The 13,680-nt window shown below is 46.0% G+C and overlaps 1 protein-coding gene across 1 annotated transcript; it reads right to left on the bottom strand.

Moving 5' to 3' along the window:
* Positions 1–497: 497 nt before the first annotated feature.
* Positions 498–13,126, bottom strand: LOC147609825 (large ribosomal subunit protein uL6-like). The gene is made up of 3 exons (XM_086787113.1): positions 12,656–13,126; positions 943–1,065; positions 498–827 (listed from the first exon to the last, which is right to left on the bottom strand). Exons 1-3 carry the CDS (start codon positions 13,016–13,018, stop codon positions 744–746), a joined length of 570 nt encoding a protein of 189 aa, XP_086643239.1. The 5' UTR covers positions 13,019–13,126; the 3' UTR covers positions 498–743.
* Between the last annotated feature and the right edge of the window lie 554 nt (positions 13,127–13,680).

Genomic DNA, 13,680 nt, shown 5'->3' with positions numbered 1-13,680 from the left:
AGCCTAAACCACTTTCAAATGAGACATAAGAGGGACTCCACCTGGAGGATGCATTCAAGCAGAAAGATTTTACATCCTGGTGTAGATTCTCTGCTATGAATAATGACAGCCCCACTCACATTTTCAAACCATACAGGTGCATGTTCATGTATAGACACGTGTTTCGTCTTTTTAATATATGATCACTCATGATAACATCCATCTTCGCATCAATACACCAAATCAAACCCAAATCGAGAAGTAATGAACAAACAAATCCTTCAGCGGTGTAAGGCATAGATTAAGGATCCTTAACCTGCATAGCATGGACACCTGCCTATCAGCAGGCAATAATGTGCAACATAAGTGCAAATTGTACATGAACGCTGCAGTATTAGCACCAACAAAGTACACCCACCTACACAAAAAAACTCAAGCCGGTGAGGTGGAGTTCATCGCCCCTTGGAATCCATATGAAGTACGTAAACAGAACAAGGCAAAGTTAAAACTCAAGGCTTAGCATCCATATGAAGTGCAATAAACTATTAGAACATAACAGAAAAACAAAGGTTACACAGCTTACAGGTCACTAGGTCACAATCTATTTCACTGCCTGATTATAAACTCTAACCAAACCCTTCTCATTTTCCTTAACGACAAAACTACTTGTTCCCGCTAGGCTACCAGGCCCAAGTTCAAACTCTACAATGTAAATAAATTTCATAAGTCTCAAAACTGCGAGTGTCATCCATCCATAAGTGCTTTTATTCCTCATTAATGGTTCCCCTCTCACTGACATAGATACCATCCAAAAACTTCCGGATGTCCTTCTTTTTCACGTGGCATTTCTGTAATAGTCCAAATACCAAACCTTTAATTAGCTGACAAGCAAAATACTTTGTATAGCCACACTAGCATCTTTACTGAAACACATCATCTACAACCGTCACTGTGAAAACAAACCTGGTTGATTAAAGCACAAGACCGAGAGACAAGCTCAATGTCGTTGCCCTCCAAGATCAACTCATCCTTGATCTTCTCAGCTCTGGTCACAGTCACACCCTCAAGCATATCCACTTTCCGAACCTGTGAGCAGCACATGTAGGTTTCTTTTAAATAAGTGAATAGTAAAAGCACCTAATTTAAGATAGAGATTACAGGTAGTGCATACCATCCTTCACATCTTAAAAGTACATGTCCCAGGGGCCAGGACAGCAACACGCAACCCATAGGCCTGCACTAGAGCAGCCAGCACAACACTGGTAGAGGAACAACTTTCAGGCAGCCTCCCCGTGTCAGAGGTGGCCTTGGGCAAAATGAAGAGGATCGTCTGAAATTCCCCTTAACCTCACACACACACAGGCACACACCCGCAAATAGACCCCATGGGAATGAGTAGAAATGTCTTGAGGAATGGAAGAGACTAACTTGTAATATCTCATTGACCCATATATATGATGGAATGGCTAGGGCTCTAGTGATGTTTTATGAAATGGAAAAATTGCTTAGTAACGTCTTCTGAGTAGAGAGAGTTGCTCAAATGTCAAGATTGCTTGGTAATGTCTTCACAGATGTAAGGGTGAGTGTGAGCAGTGGAGATTTAGGTTCTGGGGTAATGAAAGGGCTGATTACTATGGGTTAGTTTTCCTTACAGCAGAATTCTGTTTGATAGCACTTGCTAGATCCATTCTAGGAGATTAAACCATTCCCGCCCATAAGATATTGCGAGAAATACATCCATTCCATCAACCACATAAGACACTGCAGGGAAATCTTTCATTCCATTGTCCACAGACACTGGCTATTCCTGCACTGATCAGATCCTACCCACCCAGTCGCAGACAGCTTCTGCAAAGGACAATCACCTTGAAAAGTTCTCATTAAACACCACTGGAATATGATGGCTCCCAGACTATCTAATCGAACCTGTTAGAAGTCATCTCCTGTCTTTATCAGACACCAAGGCCTCTGTTGTGGGTGTGCCTGCCCTTTGTAGGTGTTCTCTCATTTATCCTCACTCCCCGTATTTTTTCCCATTTTTTCCATGGTGTGGGAGGCTGCCTTGTGCTGGCAGGATGGTCCAGATACTGGCCGACTAGTGGCTGCTGGCCGACTGGAGCAGGGCAACCTCACACGTGTGTGCATGCTGGCCGACTGGAGTAAATGCTGGTCGGGTGACTTCAGCATGCTGTCGGCTGCTCTTCTACAGGCCGACTGCACTCATGGGGCCATTTACTGCGGGATCTTGTGTATAGAGAAGAGTTACACGCCTATCTCTCTCCTTCTCTTGTGCTGTCTATTTTCTGCACTCTCCTTGCTCTTGTGGTCTCAGATTTGGTTATCATCTCCGCTGCGTATTTTGACATGGTATCAGAGCCCTAGGCTCTTGAAAGATCTTGGGAGTTTTCTGAGCAAGAGGGGGATTGTTGCGGTGCTGATTGGTGGACTGTTGGGGACTGTTCGGGAAGAGAAGTAGCAAGAGGAAGTTGCTGGACAGCCACTTGCAGGTTTAAAGTTTTTTTTCCCACCCACCCACCCTTTTCAGTTACATCCCTGCGACGGCAGATTTGTTAGAGCTGGCTGAGAAGCATGTGAAGATCTCTCCCCACATTCCCAGTGGACCGTCAGTTGGACGGGAACAATTACGGCATCTGGAAGGTTATGATGGAGTCTATGCTGGAGTCATATGACCTTGCTAATTTCATCGTTATCGGGGTTCCACGGCCGGAAGCAGAGGAAGGGGAGTTACTGTCAATGAAGAAGGACCGCGAGGCACAGGCACAGATATGGGATCGTGTCAACGCCAGGGTCCGATCATTTATCTTCCTCAACTGCACACCACACGTAATCAATCACGTAAAGCATATGACACTGGCCACACTGGCCAGAGACATATGGCAGCATTGGGCTTCTCTTTATAACAAGGTATCGCCCATGAAGAGAATTTCCTTGGAAGGGCATTCAGGTCGCATTTTCATAGGCGACAACTCCACCATTCCGATACACAGTGAGGGCCGGATGGAGATTATTCCCGACAGCAAGGGGGGCAAGCATGCCTCCCGTGTTCTTTACGTCCCTGCTCTTGGTTTTCATCTTCTGTCAATGCATGAAGTATGCAAGACTTGCTTTCAGGTGAAATTTGAGAAGCATTCAATTGCTCTACGGGACCGTGAGACTGCTAGGTTGTTTGGGAAGGCGGTGTGGAGAATGGTATCTACAAGCTCTCTGCACTCTCCTCGTTGACAGGTTCTCAGTTCGGAGATCTGTGGCACTTTCGTTTTAGCCACTTAAATGTGGATGCCCTGCGGCGAGCTTTCCATGACCAGATGGTGGTTGGCTTGCAAGATTGTCAAATCCCCACGGATCCCCTCGTGATTGATCTTGGTTCGAAACTCGAATCCTGCAAACAAACGAACAAACAAACAACAAGGGGGTGCAGGCTTGACTCACCTCCCAACCATGACAGCCGTGGGCGAGCCCACAGTCTTGGCTATCCCCACCGAGCCACGAGCTGAGCTAACTAGGATGACGTACCAACCAATCTCCTCCTCGCAACATCCCATACCACCACGAAGCTGCCCTCGCGGGCCTCAAGATTGCTGCCGGCCTCGACTGCATAAAGCAGGTGCTAGATCCAGGCTCCAAGACCATAGAGCTCTCTGGCCACCCTTTTATAGGCTCTTGGCCGGTCATCGGGCGTCCACACTTGGCCGCCCGTCCGTCCATACTTGGGTGCCCGCCCGTTAGTATTTTCCTAACTCAGCTCGTCAATCAGCCTGCCTAGTTCCAAGCTTCCCCAAGCCTCGAAACTAGTCTTGCATGCGTGTAGCACACGGTAGATACACACTGTGCACATGACATACTCCCCTTCCTCTAAGAGCTCACTCTTGAGCTCACTAAAAAGCCAGGGTAATCTCTCTGAAGAGTAGTCAATGTCTCCCATGTAGCGTCCTCCTCAACACGATCCTTCCACTTGATCTTGTATTCCGTGATAAGCGTATTACGCAATCTTCGTTCACGAAATCCAAGAATCTTTTCAGGTTTGTGCGGAACAAATGTCATGTCCTCAACATCTATAATTTCTTGAGGAGTAACTAACTGATCTGCTCCACCCAGTACTTCCTTAAGTCTACTGACATGAAATACAGGATGAACTTTCACATGAGAAGGCAAATCAAATTCATATGCAACTGAACCAATCCGTCGTGTAACACGAAATGGTCCACAGTATCTAGGGGATAATTTCGGAGATCTACCTGTCCGTAAAGTCTCGGAATCTTTCGGAACTCGCAAATACACCATCGTTGCTTCAGAGAACTCTCTAGTGAACGATGTCTATTAGAATAAAACCTATCTCGGTCTTGAGCACTTCTAATAGATTCCTTTGTAACTTGTAACATTTCCTGCATATCTTGCAAAAAATTACGTGCTGCATCATGCTGAAGTCTTGAGAATCCTACTGTAACAGGTGATCTTGGTTGAAAACCATACATAAGCATGAAAGGACTAAACCCTGTACTCGTATGCTTAGTACTGTTATAAGCAAATTCTAACATAGGAAGATAATCCTCCCATGAACTCTGTCTTTTGGATACATATGCTCGAAGCATATCCTCCAAAATCTGATTCACTCTTTCAGTCTGGCCATCAGATTGAGGATGATCAGAGGAACTCAAATTCAAAGTTGTTTCCAACTTCTCAAAAACAAGTTTCCAAAAATCACTCGTAAACTTAGAGTCCCTATCAGTGACTATGTCATGCGGTAACCCGTACAGTCTAAACAATTGCTCGATAAACTGCCGAGCTAATTGCGTAACTGTAATAGTCTTCCGGGTCGGTAAAAATCTAGCCATTTTTGTCAAGCAATCTACCACAACCCAAATAGAATCGTGGCCTTGATGTGTTCTTGGCAATCCGGTAATAAAATCCATGGAAATACTTTCCCATTTATTACCTGGGATTTGCAAAGGATGCAACAACCCAGCCTGTCTAAAACGTTCAGCTTTATTTGCCTGACAAATTTGACACTTGAGAACATAATCTTCTACATACCCTTTCATCTTCGGCCAATAAAAAGTGTGTTTCACTAATGATAGTGTCCTGTGTACCCTAGGGTGTCCAATAGAAGGGGCGTCATGACACTCCTTAAGAATCTTGGACCTAATGTCCAAGATCTATGGTACACAAATTTTGTCATTACGGAATAGCAAACCATTCCGAATCATCCACTGGCCTCCTGCAGCCTGAAAAGTAGACTGCTCAGTCATCGAGTCTTGGTCAATCAATGAGCTTCCGTCCTGGATCTTCTGCCAAAATGGACCAAAATAACTATCAGTCCTGCAAAGCCCTCTCAATGACTGAAATAAGTCAGTAGAAATCTCGGTGAACGACAAAGTATTCACCTCTCTAATCCGACTAAGCGCATCTGCAATACTATTCATGGAATCTTTCCGATAACGGATCTCAAAATCAAAATCTTGCATTAACTCTACCCAACGAGCTTTCCTTCCTCTCAAATCATCCGCATCACACACATACTTGATTGACTGATAATCAGTCAATACCACAAACTTAGAGCCATATAAATAATGTCTCCAAACCTTGAGAGCATGAATCACAGCATAAAGCTCCTTCTCAAGGATTGGCCAACGAGATTGAGTGTCGTCTAGCTTTTTACTTTCAAAAGCAACCGGTCTACCATCTTGAAATAAAGCAGCCCCGATAGCATAGTCACTGGCATCAGTTTCAAGAACATAAGACCGACTAGGATCAGGCAATGCTAAGATAAGTGCTTCCTTGACTTTATCTTTCAAAAGTCTGAAGACCATATCCAAATCGTTATTCCAAGTGATAGGCTGATTTGACTTACGTCCACGACCTTTCAATAAGTCGGTCATCGGTAGTGTGAGCTGAGAGCACCACCACAAATTTCTCCAAATGTTCACGAAAAAGATCGTTCATCATTTGCTGGAAAGTGGCTGGAGCATTGGTTAATCCAAAAGGTAATACAAGAAACTCGTAATGGCCATAGCTAGTCCGAAAGGCAGTTCTTTCGACATGTCTTTCATGAATACGCATCTGGTGATAGCCAGTACGTAAATCTATCTTCGTGAACATTTTCCAGATGCATAACATAGCATTCCAGAGTGTCTTTGTAGTCCTGAATCTGGATTGGAAGCATCTCCACCTTGCGATCCCAAACTTGCCTTCCCACAGGTAGGTGTACCTCATAGGTATGGTCGCTCAGTGTTGTATCAAGACTCAATTTCTGCACAAGTTTGTAGTTAACAAAATTATGCGAACTGCCAGGGTCTAAAAGAATGTGAATCTTATGGCCATTCACTTCTCCATAAACTCGGAGAAGATCATGCAAGCCAAATATCTGAAAATTGAACAGACAATCAGAACAAGTACTAGGGCGAGAAAGTACAGTAATTGACGTACCTGTCAAAGACAACTGATTAGCTGCCTTTGGCTTGGGTCCTGCGTTTGACTTGGTACCCTTTTGCTTTGGGCACTCGTTACACATGTGTCCTTTTTCTTCGCAGATAAAACAACGTCCTTCCTTCTTGAGCTTTAAAGCCCGAAGGAGTCGTTTCTTCTTCGCTGGTGTCGAACTTGAATTCTTCGAAGGTTGATCCGAAGACTTGCCTTCAGTCGTGTTAGCCATAGGTGCGAAGAACTTTCTTTTATGCTTGTTCCCCTGCTTAGTAACGGGTTTCGACTTGGAAGAGACCATCGTATCATCATAGATACGAGCTAAATGAATGGCCTCGTCCAATGTTTTACATTTGTTATTTTTAACATGTAATCGGTACGAGTCTGGTAAACCAGCTACGAAAAACCCCAAAAGAGTAGTGGGATCCATTTTTGTAGCTTTCATCTGCAAGTCACGAAACTTCTGGAGGTAGACCTCATAAGTGAGGTGCCGCGAGGTCATTGTCAAAGCTGAAAACCGGACAACAACATCATAGTCATCCTCTTTCTTGAGGAATTCTTTCTTGAAGATATCTTCAAATTGTGCCCAAGTCGTTGGCTTAGGATTAAGTTCCTTCCACCAAAGCAAAGCTTTGCCGGACAGGAAACCTTCTGCTAATTGGATCTTCTTTCCATCATCATATGGATGAAACTCAAAGTGAACTTGCCACTTATGTAGCCACGTGTCCACGATCTCCTTGGTTCGTTGCTTTTGCTCGTCCCCGAACGGTTCCGGAGTAATATTGGGACCTAAAGCTGAAGCCAAGGTATCCATACCCGAGAAAGTAGAGAGGGTAGTGGTCAATAGAGCGATGGAGTTCTGCAAAGCTTGCATCTGAGCTACGATTTGTGCCTGACGTTCCGTCGAAGAAGCTTCGAGAGCTACTTTGAACTCTTGGAAATCTGATTTTGACACAAAATCGTCAAAAAGATCGGCATCGGTACCTTCCATAGCCGGCAAACCTTCGCATTCCACGAGGGGCTCCAACTCTGATTCTTGGATCGACATCGTGAAGAGGGTACGTGGAGAGAAAATTCAATCTTTGCACAATGAAAGTGCGAGCGAACTTGAGAGCTTGAGAGCTTGAAAACTTAAGAACTTGAGTGATGTGTGGCAAGAAGCCCACTTGAGGGGGTTTATAAAGATTTCCCAAAAGCCAAAAATCTCCAAAAGCTATATATATATATATATATATATATATATATATATATGGATATATATATTCTAAAGTCTTTTTTTTTTAAATAAACACCTTGAAACCTTGGAGAGAAGAGGACTTTTAAACCTTGGAGAGAAGAGGACTTTTAAACCTTTTTTTAAAAAAAATTAAACTCCCAAAAAAAACGAAAGCACTAAAAAAAACCGAATGCTTTCCTTGTGTTTTTTTTTTCGCTTCCCTCCTGGATTAGCCCGTCGGTGAACTGCCGGCGCCTGGATTAGCTCCCGGTTGGAGTTGCCACCGCCAGCTGTTGCTGACGTCGCCTGCCGCCGACGCCTACGTGTCCTGTCGGCGCTGCCTTCACGCAGATGACCGTGGCTACCTGCCTGCGCCTGTCTGCCTGTCTGCCTGTCTGCACACTTGCGCACAAGTGTGGCCGCCTGCACCTAGGCATGGCCGTTTGCCTGCGCTACGCTGCGCTGAACTAGCCGCCTAACTACGTGTCGCCTGAGCACCGGTCTTGCACGCGTTCGTGTGCGCATGCGCATACTTGGCCGACTGCACTTGCCAGCCTGCGCACCAGCGCCTGTATACGTGCACCGGAGCCGGCGACGACCTCTCTCTCTCTCTCTCGTTCGCCAAAAAACAACGAAAAGCAAACATGCGTTTTTTTTTTCTGTTTCTCTCCCTGCAGTTCATGCGTATGACTGCACACACAAACATACCTCTTCTTTGCAAAGCAATCAACCCTACTTAGACTACCACCTCCCATCAACATGGGTGTCTTTGATGAAGAAAAAACACATACTATTCTGAAATCTGCAATATGCACAGAAAAACAGCAAGCTTTTTAACACATACCGTTCTTCGACCTCATCTTCTCTACCTACCGACTTGCTCATTCACGAGGTATGCTCTGATACAACTGTCAAATCCCCACGGATCCCCTCGTGATCGATCTTGGTTCGAAACTCGAATCCTGCAAACAAACAAACAAACAAACAAGGGGATGCAGGCCTGACTCACCTCCCAACCATGACAGCCGTGGGCGAGCCCACAGTCTTGGCTGTCCCCACCGAGCCACGAGCTGAGCTAACTAGGATGACGTACCGACCAATCTCCTCCTCGCAACCTCCCATACCGCCACGAAGCTGCCCTCGTGGGCCTCGAGATTGCTGCCGGCCTCGGCTGCATAAAGCAGGTGCACGTCTGCACTAGATCCAAGCTCCAAGACCATAGAGCTCTCACAAACTCGCGAGACTCTCTATAATACAATAACTAATCTTGGCCACCCTTTTATAGGCTCTTGGCCGGTCATCGGGCGTCCACACTTGGCCGCCCGCCCGTCCATACTTGGGTGCCCGCCCGTTAGTATTTCCCTAACTCAACTCGTCAATCAGCCTACCTAGTTCCAAGCTTCCCCAAGCCTCGAAACTAGTCTTGCATGCGTGTAGCACACGGTAGATACACACTGTGCACATGACACAGATGTTGGCAGCAAGCAAGGACGTTGCAGTTCTTGCATACGTGGTAAGCAGCATAGGGAATCCTTTCCGAAGCAGGCTTCCAGGCGGGCTTCAAAACCATTGGAGTTGATTCACACTGACTTGTGTGGACCTCAACAAACACCATCATTGGGAGGATCTCTCTATTTCATGCTGCTTGTTGATGACTGTACCAGATTTACATGGGTCTACTTTCTTTCACAGAAGGACCAAGCTTTTGCACGGTTCGAGGATTGGCACGTGATGGTGGAAAAAGAGTCTGGATTGCAAGTAAAGACTCTCAGGGCTGACAAAGGGAGTGAATTCTCCTCGAATGTATTTCTCAGATTTTGTGCAGATCGTGGCATCAAGAGGGAACTGGCCAATACAGGATCGCCTTCAGAGAATGGAGTTGTAGAACGCAAAAACAAGACTTTGGTGGAGATGGTGAGGACCATGTTGGAGCATCGTGATCTTGCTCATCCACTTTGGGGAGAGGCTGTGGCAATGGCTGTCCATACCCTCAACCGGTCTCCAACGACTTCAGTACCTAATATGACTTCGTTTGAGGCATACTTTGGCAGGATACCTGATGTCTCGCACTTTCGTGTTTTTGGGAGTGATGCGTATGTACATATTCCGAAGAAGCAGAGGGGAAAGCTTGACTCCAAATCCCGCAAGCTTATATTTGTTGGGTATAATTCTCTTTCCAAGGGATACAAATTGTATGATCCAGATAGGAATGAGATTGTTGTCAACCGGGATGTGGTTTTTGATGAGCATGTTCCAGTATCCACTGTCAAGGAGCCGCCACTTCTTGGAGATCTAGAAGGGTCTGATGATGATTCCTAGACCATTGTTCCAATGATCAACCTCAGTCAGTACAGGAGGTTGAGCCCGCAACTGGAGTAGAGCCCCCGCAACGGCAAGAGGCTCCACGATCTGTTCAAGTACCCAGGTGGTTGTTGGACACCCTTAGGGAGTCGTGTCACGGAGTTACCCTCCAAGTGGACCACAGACGACGGCCCTCGAAGATCGCATAGAGTCCATGAAAAAAGCAATACAGCAGAGCTTCTTCAAGTAAATTGTGCTTTGATGTCTCATATTATGCGGGACAAGGAGCCCACTTCCGTTAAGGAAGCCCTTTCACAGGATACTTGGAGGAAAGCCATGCAGGTGAAACTTGATGCCATCGAGAAGAACAAAACATGGGAGTTGGTACCGAGGCCGTCGAAACAGTCAGTCATTGGTGTCAAATGGGCCTTTAAGACCAAATATGCGTCAAGTGGGTCGGTGGACAAACACAAAGCCAGCCTTGTGGCTAAAGGTTATGCTCAGCGGCCAGGCATTGACTACGAGGATACGTTTGCACCGACAACACGGATGACCACGATTCAGACCGTTCTTGCCCTTGCTTCTTCTCAGAGGTGGCCAGTGTATCAGATGGATGTAAAATTTGTGTTTCTTAATGGTGACCTGCAGGAGGAGGTGTAAGAGCAACCTCCAGGCTTTGTTGTTCCAAAATCAGAAGGGATGGTTTACAGGTTACGTGCCTTGGTCTTCAGCAGGCTCCCAGGGCTTGGAATTAGAAGATTGATTCCTTCTTTGTTCGGACTGGTTTTCAGAGATCAGTTGTAGATCCCAACCTGTATCTCTTTCGGGAACGCAGCATGGTTACGATTATCATCCTTTATGTGGATGATCTCATTTTCACCGGCGGTCATGTGGAGCACATTGGCGTGACGAAGGTTGCCTTGTCAAAGGAGTTTGAGATGACCGACCTAGGCTTACTCCACTTCTTTTTGGGATTGAAGATCTGGCAAATCCAAAGGGGGTTTTTTGTCTCTCAGCAACGGTATGTTCATGAGTTGCTTGAGGCCTTTGGGATGGAGAACTGCAAGCCTATTACTTCGCCAATGGACCCAAATACAAAGTTAACTCTTAATGATCCTTGTGAGCCAGTTGATGCGTCGCAGTATCGAAAGTTGGTTGGTTCATTGATCTGGTTGCTATATATCATATTGGACTTGAGCTTCTCCCTAGGGCTGTTGAGCTCTTTTATGCAGACGCCATTGAAGTCTCATTGGGACGCAAGATTGCGGATCTTATGGTATCTGCAGAGTAGGAAGGATCTAGGACTCTTACACACAGGAGGGGATGCCAGACTCCAAGGTTGGAGTGATTCAGATTGGGGAGGAGATCCAGACACGAGATCTACTTCAGGTTACAGTTTTACCCTCGACTCAGGAGCAGTTTCTTGGTGCAGTAAGAGGCAACCAACTATTGCTCTATCTTCGACAGAGGCAGAGTACCGGACTGCCTGTGGTGGTGCTTGCGAAGTTGTGTGGCTGCGGAGGCTGCTAGGCAAGATTGGGTTTCCACAAAAGGAGCCCACAGTCATCCAGTGTGATAACCAGAGTTGTATAGCTATTGCTCGGAACCCAGTCTTCCATGCCAGGACCAAGCACGTAGAGATACAATATCACTTTGTACATGAGAAGATCTTGGCTAGTGACATCTTGCTACTTTAATGTTCGACGGAGGACAATGCGACGGACCTCTTCACGAAGTCTCTACCTCACACTACGCTCAGGCGGCACTCCAGCTCCCTAGGGTTGATTTCCCAGCCAGGAGATGAGAGGGGGTGTTAGAAGTCATCTCCTGTCTTTATCAAACACCAAGGCCTCTGTTGTGGGTGTGCCCGCCCCTGCCTTGTGCTGGCAGGATGGTCCAGATGCTGGCCGACTACTGGCTGCTGGCCGACTAGAGTAAGCCGACCTCACACGTGTGTGCATGCTGGCCGACTGGAGTAAATGCTGGTCGGGTGACTTCAGCATGCTGTCGGCTGCTCTTCTACAGGCCGACTGCACTCATGGGCCATTTAAATAAAATGGCCCCATGGCCTCCCACTTCTTTGAATCATCTTTTCATTGCAGGATCTTGTGTATAGAGAATAGTTACACGCCTATCTCTCTCCTTCTCTTGGGCTGTCTATTTTCTGCACTCTACTTGCTCTTGTGGTCTCAGATTTGGTTATCATCTCCGCTGCGTATTTTGACAGAAGCATGGGAGTTTCAGGGCCAACATACACATGAGCAAAGAATTATGGATACTTCTGGTTATTGTATGCATAAAAACACTAGGTATGAAACTCCAGTCCATTTCTTAAGGCAGGATGGGCTCTGCTTCACCATTCCAATAAAATGCAGGGGAGGCTGCCATTCCTTGCATGATAATCTATTTCCACCCATAATCACATTTTTAGAGAGTTTTCCATTCCTTTGACCACCTCCACACATAGGCACTAACTGCACTTTCCTCCCAAAGGCGTTACCATCAGCCATCGAGCCCGCTCCACCCTACCTTGCCCCCAAAACTCAATAATAAGGCACCCTGCCCATACATCTCATAATCTCGAGAAAAGCCATTACTGGGAAACTCGCCATTCTATCAACGTTATTGCCTTGCCAGACAATTTTACTCATCCATCAGTCTTTCGCCCCATCCCATCGCTTAAACGTTAATGTAAAACAAGGAAATGGATGCAGAAAATACCCGCTTCTCGCCAAGAAAGTTACGGATTTCGATATTGTTCTTCGAAGCAGAGATGCTGGCATTGATGGGGAAATGAGCATAGACGAAGCGCATTTTGTAGCGGTAGCCCTTGGTGACGCCAGTGATGAGGTTCTGGACATGGCTGAGGGCAGTTCTGATGGCGGCCATGGTCTTGCGGGAACCGAACCAGGCCTCCACCTTGAGCTTCTTCCCGCCCTCAATCATCTGCAGATCCAGGTTAAGGTGCTTGAAGTTGCGGGTGAGCTGCCCGCGAGGCCCTGTCACGCGGATCTGCTTCGCTTTTATCTCCACCTTCACCCCCTCCGGGATGTCCATGGTCTGAGAAGCCAGAATCGTCTTCATCTTGGCAGGCTAGGGTTTCCCCACACACACACACAAAAACACAAAGGTCAGACAGAGAGAGGAGCTAGTAGGACTTGCTTCCTTTGAAATGCGTTTTAGGGCTTACACCAAAACCTACATAAAATAGTTGTTAGGATCCTTTGATCATGATCATAATCCTAATGCAAATGTATTGTGAAATTATCATCATGGGCATGGGCATAGGTATGGGCTGTGGCATCTCCAAATTCATCATGAGCACATGAATGCCCATGCTCCATGCAATGGGTGGTGTGATTCTCCTCTTGTGTCCAAAACAATCTTCCTTGTTCCAAAAAAAACAATAAGACAAACAAATTCAAGTTGTGTATAAATCGATGCTTACTCGTTGGAGAGGAGCATATATGGAGCCATCAATTTCTTTATCCACATTATATCTTCGCTTCAATCAAACAACTTTAGGAGTTATATCTTTCGAATGTATTTGCACTTTGTTGTCCAATGCTTTAGCTTAGCAATATATCATGGGAGGCAGTTTTTGGGTGGGATCTTAGAGATCTCATTGAATCGTTACTCTGAAGTGCATATGGCACACACATATAATGGGCATGATGGATCATTTGGATCTTAATCATACTCTTTAGGATCTTCATCCTATCATCATAAGCATGAATTGCCCCAAA

The sequence above is a fragment of the Cibotium barometz genome, chromosome 50 (assembly GCF_041138505.1).
Source record: "Cibotium barometz isolate CiBa-2024 chromosome 50, ASM4113850v1, whole genome shotgun sequence".
Taxonomy (NCBI): Eukaryota; Viridiplantae; Streptophyta; class Polypodiopsida; order Cyatheales; family Cibotiaceae; genus Cibotium; species Cibotium barometz.
Note: the sequence above shows the minus strand (reverse complement) of the source record. Positions and strands in the feature narration are given on the sequence as shown.